The 17567-nt window shown below is 43.4% G+C and overlaps 1 protein-coding gene across 2 annotated transcripts in view; it reads left to right on the top strand.

The window, feature by feature from the left end:
* The first annotated feature begins 338 nt into the window (after positions 1 to 338).
* SOBP (sine oculis binding protein homolog) overlaps positions 339 to 17567 on the top strand; it is a 115780-nt gene continuing 98551 nt past the window's right edge. For both annotated transcript variants that reach the window (XM_065681112.1, XM_065681111.1), the window contains exons 1-3: positions 339 to 521; positions 9986 to 10124; positions 11971 to 12156. In XM_065681112.1, the coding sequence (XP_065537184.1) occupies positions 426 to 521; positions 9986 to 10124; positions 11971 to 12156 (421 nt within the window). In that variant the 5' untranslated portion in view covers positions 339 to 425. The remainder of the gene's footprint in view (positions 522 to 9985; positions 10125 to 11970; positions 12157 to 17567) is intronic.

Below are 17567 nucleotides of genomic sequence, written 5' to 3'. Positions count from 1 at the left end.
CGGCGGCCGATTCGGTGCCGGCAAGCCCCGCCCGCCGGCGGGCCGAGGCCGGCCTCCCCCTTTCCCCGGCCGCCCCCTCCGCGGCAGCCCGCCAGCAGCGCCACAGCAGGCGCGGGGCCGGCTCGCTCCGCGCTGCCTCTCGCCCGCCCGCCCCGCCGCCCCGCCGCGCCGCGCCGCTCCCATGCAGGCGGGCGGCGAGGCAGAAGATGGCTGACTCGCCGGGGCACCCGCGCCCCTGCCCGCCCGCGCCCCCCGCCCGCCCGCCGCCGCCACCGCCACTGCCGCCGCGCTCCCCCCGGGCCCTCCGCGGCGCCGCCTGCCACCACTGAGAGCCGCCGCCGCCGCCGCCCCCCCCCCCGCGCCCCTCCCGGCCCCCCCAGAGCACCAGCAGCCATTTCATCTCCACCACCAAGTAGGCGCAAAAAATGGCAGAAATGGAGAAAGAAGGGAGACCTCCCGAAAATAAAAGGAGCAGGAAGCCGGCTCACCCGGTGAAGCGGGAGATCAACGAGGAGATGAAGGTGGGTGCCTGCGATGGGGAAGGGAGCGGGGGTCTCCCCCCACCCCCCGCCTCCGTGCGGGGAAACGAAATAAGAAAGGATCTCTTGTCATTTTTTTTTTGTAGGATGCACTGAGTGTGTCTCAACTCCGCCTCCTGGGCTGAAAACAGAGACGAATTCACAGGCTGCAAGCCCTGTTCATTCACCAGCTTTATTTATTTTTTTTAGCATAACTCTCCCTCCTCGGGCTTTCTCAGCTCCTTGGGTGCCAGTGATGAGCCTTTTCCCCTTCCCTTTTCGTTTGTTTCTGCAGGCATCCCCTCAGGTAGCTGGGAAGCCCCTAAAGTTAGGAAAGAAAGGCACCTCTTTTAAACACTGTATTTCTCTCCTTTTCCCAGTAGCCAGCTGCAACTGTGTAATTAAATTGTCAAAGTACAACGCTGCGGTCTGAGCCGCGCATCGTCGTTCTCTCACTTGAGCGCGGGGACCCCTTTCCTCTCTTCCTCCCTCTCGCCTCGTCCTCTGCTTTCTGTGTTTCGCTTTCCAGTCCATCCCAGCGGCAGAGGTGCTGCTGGAAGCTGCCTGGTCGGGGTTGCTTTTGCTGGATGTGTATTACGCGGAAGGCTGTCCTGCCTGGTAGGAACCGGTGCCAGTCCAGCTGTGCTCTGAAAGTAGCGCTTGAGGCTGCCGCTCCAGATGTTAGGGTGGCTGCGATTGCACAAAAAACGTGATTGCAGGACTTCTTTCATCTTTAGGTCGCCGCTCCAGGCTTGACCGGTCCTATTTTTCTGCGCCTGTTTTCCATGTCTGTTCCGTGTCTGTTTATGTCTCAAATTCCCCAAAGTTGGGAACAATGTATTGGGAGACTTCAGCTGAACTTGTTGTTGTTGTTCGGTGTGCAGATAAGGCATAGTCTGGTTATGAGATGAAGCTGCTGCATTTAATTTGAATATGTCATTTATTAGGAGGCTGATTGTAAGTGGAGGACTGCCTGGAAAGTGTCACACGTTCGCATAGTATGTATAGTATATAGGCGAGTGTATAAATATGCATGATGCCTAGTGAAAATGTCTTTGCTTTCCGGAGCAGTGATCTCCCTGTGTAAAAATAAACGGGAATGCACAGTCCCCTCCCCTCTTCCCTCTCTGCACACCACTGATTTCAGTTAGGTGCCCTTTCCTGCCCAAGGCAGGCGTTCTTGCTCCTGCTGCCTGGATGATGAGCATGTACACAGTTCTGCGTGCACATCGACTGGAAATGTGGACAAGTGTAGTATTAGGGGAATGAACGCAGTAACGTGTCGGCACATATCTTTGGAAACAAACCGCACGAGTTTTGGGTCCTGAGGACCGGTATTACACTTTGCGAGATATACGGCACATCCTATTTTCGGAGAGGGCTCTGTGCAGGCACTGAGGATTGAGAGTCATGGCTCATTGTAGTACCACATAGTTTTGAGGACTGCAGAGGTCTGTAGTATAGGGCAGTGGCCCCTTAGAGCATCACCTAACGTGATCTATATGGATTGCAGCTTTTAAGTTTCATAGGTTCTAGAATTACAAATTAGCTGATTTTAATCAAAACATGTGAAATGTTATCCTGGCTGGATATAAAGGCTGACTGTGCTGGATCCTCTGGGTTTGTTTTGTTTACTTTGGCTGCAGGCACACTCAGCGGTTTGGGAGATAGTTGTTCTTCTACAGTATAACAGATGTTTGTCTGAAAGGGTGAGGAAGAAACAAAAACAACATTGTGTGAAGGAGAAAAATTACACAATTTCAAACTAATGCTTTGGTATTAAGCACTGGCGTTAACCTTCGTGTAGAATTTCTCTTTTTTTAATCACGGGTGGCTGCTTAAGCTTAGAAACCTCAAGATTTCAGCTGACTTAAAAATTAAAGGCGGGTAGAAATGGCATTTTGAACGGATTGGATTTCTGGTTGAGAGCAAGATAGCTGATGGCAGAACCTTTCACAAAACACAGGCCACCTTTCAATGTAAACTATGCTGTATATGCTATGCATTTTTAGTAGGACAGTTGGCTGCTATCATCTAAGAAGGGGAAAGAGGGGGAGAAAAAGAAGAAGTGGTTTGAATTTTGACTGGTTAAGAAAGTTATAATCCTGCGGCGATCATTTACTCTCTTTCTTTACTGATGAATTAAGGTGTCTAGCTGTTCTTCCTAAACCCAAAGAATACAATAATGTAACAAACTTGTTACACTGTGCAAAATGTTTGCAGCAAAAGGACGGAGGGAGTACAATGTGCCCTTGTGTAGGTTCATATCTGTAATGTTCAAACAGCCTGACTGTTTCCCTTAATCTGAACTGCTTTCATCTGGACCACTGTAAAATAAGCTCTGGTAAGTAATCACGGCAGAGCAGAAAGAAAGGAATGTATACAGCAATAGACAGCCTAAGCTGTAAAAACTGTAACCCGAGTATCAGCAGCAGATCAGATATCAAGGCTTTAAGGTAGGGGAAATGAAAGAGATGAAGGGGAGGAAAAGACGAGAGAGGGAATGGAAAAGTCAGCTTGGAAAGTGAAGGAGAAGTAGGAGGGCCCCCTCAGGGAAATCTGGCTCAGGGATTAGGGAATTTTATCATGGTGTACGGTGACCTACTCAGGTTTCAGCCCACGTTGGATCGAATTGCCTCCCTTTGCTAGCAGAAAGAAAAAAGGACTGGTGTATATGTGATTTTTTTTTTTTTCTCTCTCCCCTCCTTCGGATAATAAAAAAGCCATTGGTACAAGCATCTATTTTAAGTACAGCAAATGCAGGGCACTATGAATGAGCAATAAAATAACCTCATCACGGAGACTTCCTTCAAGATTCACTGTTTGATACGGCCAGATATTTACTCGAGAAGGTTCACAACACGTGACTGGCCTGGTTTGGTCCCTTCCGACAGCAGTGTCACAGCTCGGTTTTGACATGACTGGGTGGATATTCAGGTTGCTTGCTCTCTCCTTATGCCAGATATTAAGTTACGTTTTTGTTATCGCTAACCCAATGTACATGATGGTTCTAAGAAATTTTAATTTGATACAATGCTGTGTGCAAGAAGTACATGTCTGCGCGGTTTTCTGATATTGCGTTACAATGACAAGTATATTGAGGAGGAACTGTTTTGTTTCGCTCTGACCTTCACAGCCTCTGGGTTTTTCTAGTTATTTTTTTCCTTTTGTCCCCCATCCTCATTCAGACGATAGTTTCCATTTTTATTTCCCGAGGTAGTGTTGTTCACCTCATGCTCTGGAGGAGAGCAGATAGTTACTCCGAAATTCAGTTCGGTGCCATTTCTCACTTGCTGGTGAATAACGCCTAATAGATCCAAAGCTATTGTAATCAGGGAACCCAGTCCTGGTTTAAGACCAAAATATTTTTTCACAGTTTCGTTGATGAAAGCACTCATCACGGCGCTGTGATGGCTTCCCCATCCGTCTATCCCTCCCCAGCTGATTTCCATTTGCCATCCTGCTGCCAGGCAGCAGTGCTGCTCTGGAGGAGCAGCTAGGTGCTCTGCAGTGTTGTGAAATGAAGTTGTGTCCAATACTGGGTTGCACTGGAAGTTCTCCTGAACAAACCAGACAATGTGTCCACGTGTCTCTGTCAGTTGAAAGGCGAGCAGTTAATTTGCGCTATAATTTCACAGGGTTGCTCCATGTGCCTGAGGAGTTTACCATCTATAAATATTCTCAATAACTAATTTGTATCTAAAATTGGGCTTCGTTCCTGATGCCTAGAGCTTAAGACAGCCCCATCTGTTACAGTTTAATAGTAAACTCATCAGAAGATCTTTCAGTTTAGTGTTTTAATATTCCCCGTTTGGCATTTAGAAGTACTACTGTCAGAAGGAGGGAAGCAGTGAAGCAGGCATAGCAGCCCTGCGCCTGGAGCGAGCCAGATCCCTCAGAGTGCTCTGAAGAGTCCAAGGAAACTCCTCCCTTCTCTCCTGAAAAGCAGAAAATGTCCTTGGGAAAGTGGAGAAGCAGGGAGGCTTTATCAGTTGGACTATTTCAGGAGACTGATGTGGAGGGCTTGTTTTTGCAGTCTGCATGGAAGGAATTCTGTGGGATGAGTGCAAAGAGTTGTGCTGTCTGTACAGGGAGCCTCACCTGCCTGTGCGCCGCAGAAACAGCACTTCCCCAAAGTAAGTTTGTATTGCAGAGCCAAATGTGTATGTTGGAGCACAAAGGAAATCAAAGCATCAAGACGTTTTGCTTTCTCATAGCATAAAATTCAATATGGTGACAACATACATAAGCAAAGAAAGTGAGGGTGGTAAAAAAGACATCCGAGTTCGTATTGTGGCCATAGAAACCTTCTTATTTCCTTGGTGTAAGTGAAAAGTGAATTTGTGGGGCTTAGCACTGAGTGGGTTCTGCAGGCAAGGAAATGGAATGGAGCCACTGTGCTTCCTCCCAGATCTGAAATAAACATTCAGCAGTAAAACCTAGAAGAAAATGAGTCTGACAGACTCATTCTCCCCTGCGTTTCCTGCCTCCGTGTTTGCCAGGCCTCGTTTGCTGAAGCCAGGCCTTGCCCCCTGTGAATAATGTGCATAGAGAAGGGAAAGCAAGAGGTCTAAGATGGAAAGAGAAGCATGGCTCAGCTTCAGAATGTATTAATTAGCAAAGATTTGGGAAAATGATGCATTACAATGTAAAAAAAATCAAGCTGTAGGTGTCCTGTTACGATGAAATGAATCCTAAAGAGGGAATAAATGTGATATTTTAGCATATAAGTTAGTCTCACAAAGGAGAGAAACCACAGTCTGGCGAGTCAACACCCTCTTCTTCATCTTTACTATGAATAGGAAGCAAATTCAAGTCAAAATACCAATGAGCATAATAGTTAGGTAGTTATCCTGGCTCTTCCAGGAGGAAGGCTATTTCTGTACATCACAAGAATAGAGAAATCACACAGTTAAAACATGCAAATTGCGCATTGCCCTGCAGTGGTGATAAGTGGTTTGGGACTTAGCAGGGGGCAAAAGAAGAATTGCTGTCTATTAGGAAAGAAGGGTGTTGGCGGTGTTGTGTGACTGTGGCCATTGGAGCGTTTTTGGGCCAGTTTCTTTGGCAGGGATGCGCTGGTTGTGCTGCATCCACACTAAATGCCTGGCGGTTAGGCAGCTGCAATGGTGCGCTGTCAGCTAGAGGAGCATGAGAGATTTGGCTCTGGGAGGATGTTCACTGACTGCCTGGGTGCACTCGCAGCTGAAGAGGTAGTCGGTGTTTCCACCACAGCCTCGGGAGTCTGGCTGCTTGGTGCATGCACAAGAGGCTGAGTGTGGCATGGTGGCGTGAGCACGGAAGCACACGAGGCAGAATTTTGGTGCTTGTCTTCTCAGCTCTGGTGTTAGCCCAGTCTGAACAGCACAGAGGCTTGGTCTCTTTGTTTCCCTGCAGGGGACTGAGCATTGCCTCCTGGGGAGGGCAAAGCTAGTTTCTGTGCTGTAATTTTGCAATGAAATCCATGGATCCTGCAAGGCTCCCATTGGGTTCAGTGGAATTTGTATTGGGCCAAAGGGTCCCAGCTTAGCAGTGTGGCTGCTGACTTGTATTTTATTGATGATGGTCAGGGCTGTGGGGTTGGGCTGGCAGCCTTCAACCTTCAGACCCTCCACATTCTTTTTGGGAGTGAGTCTGAAAGTAGGCATGGAAGAACCCAGTGCCTCTGCTGTCCTGTTCCTGCAAAAGCTTGGAATTGCAGCTACTTGCACATCCTTCATCTGGTCATCCATACTTGTCTTTACATCTCCTTTTCTCTGGGCTTTGGCAGGTCTGTCATCTCTCAGTTCAGTTGGTTCCTGTCTAGTCTGCTTCATCAGTGCTTCTTCTGCTCTCATGCTTCAACCTCAGGTTGATCCCCCATTCTTGCTTTTCTGCAGCACTCTTTTTACAATCAATCACCCTTCCTTTCACAAACCCTTTTAATCTTGTACATCTTCCACTGAGGTTCTGCTGTCTGTGTACAGGTTGTGTATTAATTGTCTCGCTTCCTTCCCTTAACTTCATCAGGAACTGGGCTTTCTTGCCCTCCTCTGCCCCCTCCCTTTTTTTTCCTGCATTCACACAGAAAATTAGTCTTGTCTCATCTCATCATTTGTATTTTGACTATTGCCACCACACTGGTCTTTACAAATCCCATCTTGTTACTGCATCTTGAACCCACATAGATTGGGACTACCGTTGCAATGGAACGAGTGGAAACAATGAAATAAGAATACTGGTCATCTTTAGGGCAGCAGCTGCAGCAAGGATACGGGGAGGGACTTTATAAGAGCAAGTAGTGATAGGACAAGGGGTAATGGCTTTAAACTGAAAGATGAGATACTGGGAAGAAGCTCTTCCCTGTGAGGGTGGTAAAGCACTGGCACAGGTTGCCCAGAGAAGCTGTGGATGCCCCATCCCCTGGCAGTTTTCAAGGCCAGGTTGGATGGGGCTTTGAGCAACCTGGTCTAGTGGAAGGTGTCCCTGCCCATGGCAGGGGGTTGGAACTGGATGATCTTCGAGGTCCCTTCCAGCCCGAACTGTTCTATGGTTCTATGACATGACCTGTGTGACCATCAACTTGATTGACAGGATATTAAATGATGCTGCAAATGGGTGCTGTAGTTGGGGGTCTGGGGGAAGGTGATGTACTTCTGTGGATGCCTATCTATGTGAGAGAGTTAGTACTGAAGAAAACATCTCTCAACTTTGACTACCAGCTTTTATAAGGATGGGATCATCCTCTTGGTTCGATATGCATAAAGTACTGTGTAATGAAGCTCTGGCTGTCAGCCACAAAGAGAATAGTTTAAGAGTGATCATCACTGTAATAGGTAAGATAAATTATGAAAGAGTAGAATTTTTTTTTCTTTATCCATGCATCCATGTTGAGAAATCACGGTGTTAAAAAGGGGCTTACTTTTGTGAGTGCAATATGCAGCCTTGCTGTACTCTCGTTGAATTTAGTAGGAAATACCCCAGTGATATAATTATTTTTTTTAAGAGTCAAGTTTCTATGATGGGCGATTTCAAAATAATTTGTATTTTTGTCATAATGAGTGTTCATTTTTGTGTGTCACCTGTCATGGGTAGAAAATATGAGACTTGAAAGGTACTTAAACTTTGTGCCATTACAAACCAAATCTGGTCACTTTGATTTGATTCTGAAGAGACATGTACGTGTATGAATTGCAGGAGAAACATACATATAGCCTTGTTTACACTTTCTTTGACAAGTAATTAGAAATTACTCGTTGCCTGAGTTGAACAGCAGTGCAAATAAAACACAGAGCATTCACAGGAAGCAAATTTAGAGCTACTCAATTTGGTTGCATGGGGTTTGAGTCAGGAAGACTTTGTCAATTGGTCTCTACCTTGCTGGCTTAGTCTCTAGGGCTGTGTCTCCATAGCTGAAATTTAGCGAAGGAAGGGAGGCTGGCAGAAGCTTGCCTTTGTGCCTCCATGGACCCATCCAGGTCGTTCTGGGTGAGCTTCAGTGGCAAGGTTTCACTCCCCATCTCCAGGTCATTTTGTTGTTGGATTCTCAGCAGTTAGAGACAGGTTCTGTGCAGAGAGAGAAGTTTTCAAAAAACCTAAAAACCAACCAACCAAAAAAAAAATTAGAAAAATTTTGTTTTTGCTAATATTTAAAACACAGCACTGCATCAAATGAGAGTGTAAATGCATGTATTAGAAATGGGTGTGTGAGATAGCCACATGATGCTGTATTGTACTCATTGCAAACTCTAGTAGTGACATAGTTCAGATGTAATGGGTTGTCATACTTACAATGCTTACAGTAGAGGTGGAGGTGGAATGATGCAATGTTTTCTGGTGATTCAGGGCAGCACAGGACAGCCGTGGAATTGAGATTTCCAGCAGGAGGTCAAGTGAAAATGAAAGGGGGAAAAAACAAAAGGAAATTGATGCTCCAGAGGTCTACTGTGGGGCTTTGTTTTGGTTTTTCTTTTCCCGAAATGTGTGTTTCTGGCACAATTGCACAAATGATACTCCTGGAAGAGTACAAATTGCTTGTGTTTATTGCTTATAGCTGTTTTACAGCGCTCCTTGAGTGACAGGAACACCTATGCAATCTGGTGTGATGAATGAGCCAGGAGCAGTGCAGGGCTCTGATGTTCTGGGGCAGAGCGTCTGCTGTAGCTTTGAATTTGGAAGCAATTATCATCTGATTAATTTTATTTATTTATTTAAATGACTGGAGAATTGCTGTGTTCTGTCATTAGACTTGCTCCCACTCAAAATTAAGCTAGAGCAGCTACTAAACAAAATCTAGCAATGTGCAAATTTGACATGTACCATTTGTTTTGAATCGGTGTCATATTCTCCTTATTCATTTGCTGGTAGCCAGAGTCCCGGGAGATGGTGCATACCGGGGGCATTATTTTAGATGTCAAGATCTTAAAGGGAAATTAAATTTGGAATTTATTTTTAAAGAATAATGGTAAAAAGCCATGGAGACCAAATAGAAAGGCTTTGTGTGTGGCTTTTTCGTTTCATTTAATAGTTGTCATACTACTTTAAGCTGATCTTTGCCATCACAATAATTCATTAGCTGGTTTCCTTTGGTAGTTTCCTAAATCCATAAGCTGTAGAGCTCCATAGCACTATTTGGTTTCTGAAAGCTCTGTTGCCTGGCTGCAGATTTCTTAACTTATTCCACTAAATCTCCTGGCCCAGTAATGAGCATTTTCTGCAGAAATATTTTTGCCACGTGACCTAGAGGATGTGTTTTTAATAGAATTTCAGAGTTATGACAGTCATGTTCCATATTTTGCATTTCCATGCAAACATAAAACGTAACCACACGGCTGCTTGGAAATCGGTTGAAAATAAATACGGCAAAACTGAGAAAGGTTTCCTTAAACAAATATAAGAGATGTTTGTATGAAACGTTATGGTAAAATGCTTTCACGGTGAAGAGTTTTTAAGTGGTTTGACTATGTAAGGGCTTATAACCGAGGAAAAACGTCTTCACTGTGATTTTATTTGATTTGGTTCATGGGCATCTCAAGGAACTGTAATTGTGTCAGTGACCTGCTCCAGCTGAAAAGATTGTAGCACAGTAAGATTGATTAACTGCTGGCTGAAAAAAATCCCTTCTTTTCTGTTATTCTCTTGCTGCAGTCTTAAATATTTTATGGCAACACAGACAAGTTTGTATGACGAATGTATGTTAAAATATGTCTGACATTGAATATCAGAGCAAAAGTCATAAATAACTCTCCTTTCCATTTTTTTTAAATTACAGACATATGAGTCTCTGTCATAATTACATGTGCCAGTCAGAGATTTAAATGCATTACACTTTATGCACTTGACTTATGAAATGAACATTAGTCTTTGAGGAGGTGGGCCAAACCTGACACTTCCTCGTGTAGCACAGATACGGTTCGATTTATGCAGTCCTCCATTCTTTCCAAATGGTTATTGATTACATAAATAAGTAGGTAATTTTTCTCTTTCAGAACTTTGCAGAAAACACTATGAATGAGCTCCTTGGCTGGTATGGTTACGATAAGGTTGAATTGAAAGATGGAGAAGATATTGAATTCAGGAACTACTCAGCAGATGGGGAAAGCCGCCAGCACATTTCTGTTCTTAAAGGTAATGCGACTTCATGTTTCTGTGTTCATGCAAAGAAGGATTAATATCTCAACCTGTTGGAATTGGCATGGGTTGGGAAGCATGTTCTGCTGCTTGCTTTGTGGTTGGTTTACATAAAAATATCACAGAGTGCCTTCTGGTCTGAGGAAGCCAATAGGGTATGAGGAAAATCCCTTAAAATTACTGTTAGTAGGCTTACTAATATATCTTCACAAATAATATCTTTTGTGAGTCAGCTGAAAGTCCTGTACATGTGGTATAAATAAACTGCTCAGCTGGAAAAGAGGAGCACTTTCTTAGCAGTGTGGCTTTAAGGAACCCTTTTGCTTTCAAAATTGAGGCTTTTTTGGCTATGGCTTTTTAAAATGCTCAAGATTTTGAGCTGAAATATTCACAACACATGTAGGAATGAGAGTGAACATTCACAAAAGGGTCCTAACCCATGTTTATACTATACTGTCTTCTGCAAGTGCTGTAGAAGTTCTCCAGGGATGGGATTTGTTTGGAACAATACTGGATCTTCATGGTTCGAAATGTAAAGGATGGGATCCAGTCTGTTTGTTAAGCCCTTCAGTTGCTGCCTTCTGACTTTTCAGGCACAGGGAATGGGTAGGGACTTGTAATCAGAGTAAAGGGAATGCTGCACCTTGACTTATCCAGCAAGAGTTTCTCGAAGGTTAGGTAAAGAGAGGAAACTGTGGCAACTTTTATGTTCTTAGACTGCCACTTTTCACTACGTTTGTGGCCACCTGTATTTGGGTTTTCCTTCTGATGGCCCACAGCCGCTCTGTATTCAGTGAGTGTTGCAGTGAGTACTGGTATCAGAGAGACAAGTTTTGAAGGAGAGATGGTTAGGAAAAAGGTGGAAAAATTAGAGCTGAAGGTGAAATAACCTAACCGTGTTAAAATTGAATGTTTGCAGCTTGTTAGTTCTGTACTGACATTGGTGATCGATATGTATTTTTCATTGAAAATGTGATGTCATTAAGTCACCTTTGAATAAACTTGTACTTGAGTAGTGATATGATTCATTTATTTATGTTTTAATAAATAGATCTTTCATTGAATGGTTTATGGCTTCAGTCTATGCCTGATGAAATCTGTGATATACTTCTTTTATAGACACGTGATCTGAATCATATGTTATATGAACCAAAGAAAGATGTCAAATACCTGTGGCAGGTAGAAATCTTTGGCGTATGCAGTCTGTTGGAGGGAAAGAGTTGTGTTTCTTTTTCTGAGAGATGGGAGGAGAGGAAATAATAAGAATTAAGTCCTGCCCCATAGCTAACTGAGGTGCATTAGAGAAATTCCTACAGATAAGAATCCTGAGGTAACTTGGGATTGAAGAAGAAGAATAACAACTGTCATAATTTCATGTGCAGTTTGCTGTAATTTCAGTGTGTTGTTTTCTTTCTTTAAATCCTTTCCATTACTACTCCTCATATTATTGCTAAAGAATTAGGAATTCTTTTATTTTTTGATTTATGCTTCTTATTTTGGTGAAGTTATAGTACCCTGAGTGTGATCACCGTGCAAACAGTAGAAGTAAAGGACAAGAATAGGGTGTCATTGATTAAACCAGGCATACTACGGGTATGCATGAGGAAATAATCCTATCTTTTCTTAAAAAAAAAAAGAAAGTGAATTTTATTTTTAAAATATAGAGCATTTCTGAAGAATGCTGGCAAGTATACATTTTTTAAACAGAGGACATATATAGGGGTTATTGTGCACTCTGCTTGTATTAGGGTAAGTAATTTAATGAGGAGGTTGGTGAAAGTATGTAGGGGCATTTAAGAAATCTGGGTGTCATACTGTACAATGTGTTCTTTGTGTTTTACAGAAAATTCTTTGCCAAAACCAAAATTACCTGAGGACAGTGTTATTTCACCGTACAATATAAATCCAAGCTACCCAGGGCTTGCCACAGGAAATGGACTATCAGACTCACCAGCAGGGTCGAAGGATCATGGGAATGTACCGATTATTGTCCCATTAATTCCACCACCTTTCATAAAGCCACCAGCAGGTAAATCCTAACGAACATTTAAAAATGGTTACCGTCATTGACACGTCCTGAGATTGCTAGATCATGACGTCTTAGTGATGGAGCTAATTTCAAAGTGTTTAAAAACGGTTGCAGAGAACTTTAAAGCAGAGTGGGAGTGTGACTTTATTTGTTAGTATTCTTGAAAAACTTCTGCAAATGCAGTGACAACAGACTTGTGCTGCTTGTGACTCTCAGCACGCTGGATTATACTCTCAGCACTTCAAAAACATCTGCTTGTGAATGAAGGCTTTAAATAAGTTAATGGAAGATGATTAAATTAAAAATAGGCTCCATGAAAGAAACAGTGGAAGAGTCAAAGCCATCAACTCAGTATCATGCCTTTGTATCAGGTTAACAAGCTCATCCTGGGAAAACTGTCTTTTGACTGTTATTGAAATCCCTGACCGTTGTCTCTTGAGAGTTTAATACGATCATGACTATCAGGGAGACTGCACTGACGTGTTTTACATTTTCATTAGATTTTTATCAGGAGTGATTTTATAACATGTCATTCCTGAGTTTGCATGAAAAATGATGTATTCTACACTGCATGCTGCTTGCCATAATCTGTGACACGGCTACACCAGGGTGGTTAACTTCTGTGTTATTGTTTACTGCTGTACGCAGTGTGATAATTGGTAGATTTAGATAGGAGCAGTCTCAGTCCTACTTCCATGGATGTCCCTGGGTGTTGCTCTGGGCTCTCTTGGGTGATGAGGCATCAAGGAGCACAGGGTGACTTGCAGTACCTACCAAAGAGCAGTAGCTATCTGCATGCAGGGAGACAGTTGGCTAAAGAGTCCCCACCAGGTGTGAGGATGCTCCTGCAGAGGCAGAACAACTGGTAGGATCAGGTCCCAGGTGTGAAATGGTCACCACTGCCCTTTGTTACGTTGACTAAAGGTAACTATAAAATACTGACTGGTCCAAGAAAGCTTTTGCCTGCTGACAGTCATGGGATAGACTACAGTTGCTCCTCCCAAATTATTTTTACGCCATTGAGTTTTATCTCTAAAAGAAGTATACTAATATGCTATGAATAATTTTCAGATGTTACTCAGTATGCATTCTTTGCCAAAGACTTTTCATCTATTTTATATGATATTTGCTAATTACCAAAGCTATTTGGGCCCATTCCTGCAGCCTTTACACAGCTAAAGATCTCGGGCCATATGGGCTGGATCCTCAGCTGTTGTTGATTTGGCCCTAAAGCTTTAATCAAGGGCTTGTGCCATCCCAAGCTATTTTCTCCTCCAATCTGAGTCACAAATGAATTCGGGATGCTGAATTTGTGGTATGCGAACATAGGGCTATAACATGCATTGTGCAAACTGCCACAGTTGCTGGATTTTTATGACATCAAACAAGCAGGAGGAGATGGAGCTGTGAAGTAGAAAAACAAATTACTGCAACAGTAGTTAAATGGGCACAAGGGAACCTCGTCCAAGTCAACTGCCTTCTGTTCTTTGCCTGTCCACCTATCATGTGTGATCCCATATTCGAATGTAATGCTAAGGGTAATGTGCAGAGAAGGCTATTCGTAAGTATATTCCAACTTTAGGTTTTTAATTCATTAATTCATAATGAATATCATTATTTTACTCGCGTAGGGGATATAAATACATAATCTCTGCCTCCTCTGACTTAGTCCCATGATCAGTAATGAGCACTAGATTACCATGACTTCTGAGCAGATGAGCATATTTATCTCACCTTTGTTTTAGAGGGCAAAGCTTGGTAGGACCAGAGAGGGAGGAGACCCACAACCTTTGTGGGATTTGCAATAAGCATCAGTAGTAATTGCTTTGTTTTATCTTAGGGCGTAGGTGCCCTAGTCATGATCACCCAAAGAGCCTGGCAAGACGCAACTGGTGGATACAAGTAGAAAAAGGGAGTACAAAGGAGCCAGGAGAGCCAGCGTGTAAAGCAGTGGTCTTGGCACTGCACTTTGACACCATTATGTGGGCACTACATCAAAGCAGAAAACTTCAGAGTGATACAAAGCCAGACAAGAGTAACTCTGGGTATGTTTTCTCAGAGCCCCTCGCAAGCACAGGGACGACTTTGGAAACAGCATAAAGGTGCTTCTTAGAGTTGAGCAGGCAAATGGAAAAGACGTCATTAATTGCTAGAGCTGAAAGTCAACATTTTCAACATGGGAGAGAGAAGGGCTGTGGCTGACCTGCCACAAGAACAGAAGCTGCTTACATTTGTTCAGGTTAATAAAGGAAGAAGGGAAACAGCCGGGAGAGGCAGAAAGAGTCCAAGAGAGAGGTTCAAGGTTAAAACGCTGGGCAGAGAAAGGGACTTTTGCCACACATTTTGAGTAGAGGTGCATAGAACAAAGTTATCTTACAGGCCAGAGAGAAAACCAGGTAGTGCTGCACTGCAGTGACTGAAGTGCTGAGGACTAGGATGGGTCCAGACTTTGTAGATGGATGCGGAAAACTTTTATATACTGTACAGGAGAAAAATCTGCAAGATTTAAATGTGTCTCAAAAGAGAGTGCCTGTGGATGCAAATGGTATTTAAATAGTGAACCTGAAGGACAGGAAAGATGGTGGTGCGGTCTGCTGTTATTGAGCAAATAACAGCAGGGAAAAATTATTAATACTTAAATTTTTGTTGTATTGGTCTTGATCTGAAGGGTCAGCACCAGTTAGGAAGTGTCAGAGAGACAGGCTGAGCTATTTATTTAGACAGGAGAGCAGTGTGTGGAAAGGATAAGAGGAAACAGTCACAATGAATTATTAGTTGAATAATTTTGGCAGCTAAGATGCTATACAGGTAAGAGGCAGAAGGGAAAGAGCGGAGCATGGGGGTTGTTCACAGAAGCCTGAAGGGAGAAATGGGAAGGGTACTCTGCAATGTGCACTGGTATAACAGTTGCACAAGTAGAAGCAGCACTGGTGGAAGGCGAGTCAGGAAGCTGAGGGAAACAGGCTTTCCAGGGGGGCAGATATGATTCTTGGTATCAGAAATTGTTGCCAGAAGTAAGAAGGAGTAGGAAGGAATACTGATCCTCAGCTATGTCTAGGAAGCAGTCGATGAAGATTTCAGCAGATAGGTCTTTCTTGAGCATGTTGGAAAGCAGAGCATTGTCCTGTCTGCACTTATATTTTGTATGAATAGGCTAAAACCTTGAACAGTAACAAAATTACCTTCCCCCCCCCCGCTTATTTTACAGGAAAGTGTTGTGTGGGTTTTAGTTTTGGGTTTTGTGTTGGTTTTTTTCTTTTTTTTTTTCCTCCTCCTTTTGAAAACCAAACAATTATGAGCAGTCTGACTAAAATTGTACCTCCAAGCTGTTCAGCTCTCTGTTTTAGTGAAATGAAGTATTAGGTAAAAATGTGGCTATACAATCCAGGAAAACATTAGAGTTCAACCTGACCAAGTATGAACAGCTTCAATAAAGACACTCTTTCCTTGCTATACCTGAGAACTACACCTGAGAAAAGCTGAGTTGAATGCCTGGGCACTCTGTGATGCACTGACTCTCTACAGGCTCGGGTTATGACTTGTTGGTGCAGGGCACTAAATCCAGTCATGGGAAGCCTCCACAAAAAGGATGCACTTACTCAGATCTGGAGGCTATTAGCAAGAGCACCACCAGGCAGGTAGACCATACTCAGGCAGTGCCCAAATCAAGTGAGACTTTATCAGTCAGCATCAGCCATCTGACCTGCATCTAGAAGCAAATAAGTCAGTGCAGCCTCCAGAGAGTTGATGTAATAGTCTCCTTGTGGCTGATAACTGTTCTTCTTCTCCAGCAGGCTGGTAGCTACGTTTACTGCTAGCAGCTGATTCTGAGTGATCTTCAGGGTTAGTCTCCAGTGCAAACCTTTGCCACAAACTGATACTAAAATTGGTTCTGCTTGGTGTTAGAAGATTCTTATGTTCTACACAGCAACGTAAAGAAAGTGGTTTTTTTGTTTGTTTGGGGTCCCCCCCTGCATTAAAAATTGCACAGAAATAACGAAAAACCCAGAAGGAATGACCTAGAAATAGAAACCCCACATCTGTGCAGGGTATGTGTCTGTAGTGTGCATCATGCAAACATCATAAGTTATTCTGCAGCCCTTAGTGGTAAATCTGAGAGGGCACTTAGGGTGACTGCCCTTTTGCTCAGGCAGGTTTGAACGGCTGTTGTTACATGGGATGAAGGAAGGCTAAAATCAAGATTAGTCAAAGAAGAATGCAAAAAATTCTTTCAGTGCAGGTGAGAACTTGCTGCCTCCTTCCCCTGGCACCTGCAGCACCTGCTGGAGGCTATGTATGGTGTCTCAGTTTCCCCATTTTTTGAAGAGTGCTCTTTGGTTTACTTTCTCTTGTGATCCTCATGGCAGTGCTTCGGTAGGGGAGGTACAACTGCTGGTTGGTCTGGCCTTTGAGCACGGGTGTTGGCAAAACTCTTCCCTTTCTTGCCTCCTTCTGTGCGTACAAGTGATGCACCGGGCGCATCTGCTGTTCTAAACATCCCACACAAGAACCAGCTCCCTGCCATGCTGTGCTGTGAGGGAAGGTCGCTGTCAAGGGACGAGGTGGAAGGGGAGGTAGAGAGAATGATGGCATTCAGTCGACTGAGATTTCCACAGGGGAAAGAAACGCAAGGGAAAAATAATGCTCCTTCCCAGGGTTTTCACAAGATAACGAGTATTTGGGAAAGGAAATAGGATTAACATCCTCCAAGCTGCAGATCAGAGTCTCTACATAATGTTTGCTTCAGTGATTTACAAATGATAATGTTTGGGGTCATACCAAAAGTTATCAGCAACTTGTGAAAACAAAGGAGGAATGGGCTGGAGGAACTGCATCTGTTGAGACAAAATATCTTAAAGGGAGAGCAGAAGCATTTCCAGTGCTGACTACCTTGTAAAATAAGCCTGTGACCTAAGTTGTCAAGTAGATGTTATATTTAAATACTAAAGCAAGTAACTAGTATTTTATAGACAGGAACAATTGATTTTCTGTGTTACAGCTTAACATAGCTTTATATTTAAAGTTTATGGGATTTTTTTTTGTAAATATAAGTATACATGGGTAACTTGGTGAGATGTGTCGGATTAAATAGAGTCTCTGCCCTGTGAACACTCTGGAATTGCCCATTGTAACCTCTCTCCATATTTAAATTGTATTGGAGGAATCTGGAAGCACAAAAGCTGTTTTAAATGGTAGTTAGCAGGGCAGTAAAAATTAATTCCAAGATCATCTGTCTAAATTCACCAGGGAATTGGTTCTCTGACTGCATTACCAAGAAGTCTGATTCCAGGCAGAACCTTGTGGCACTTTGCCTTAAATAAAGACCCATATTATCAGATCTAATTAAGTCTGTATATTGAGGAGACTTTCATTTTACTATGCTCTGGATCCCTGTTCGGTATTTCTCAAAT

Source organism: Lathamus discolor, chromosome 5 (genome assembly GCF_037157495.1).
Source record: "Lathamus discolor isolate bLatDis1 chromosome 5, bLatDis1.hap1, whole genome shotgun sequence".
NCBI classification, from domain to species: Eukaryota; Metazoa; Chordata; class Aves; order Psittaciformes; family Psittacidae; genus Lathamus; species Lathamus discolor.
Note: the sequence above shows the minus strand (reverse complement) of the source record. Positions and strands in the feature narration are given on the sequence as shown.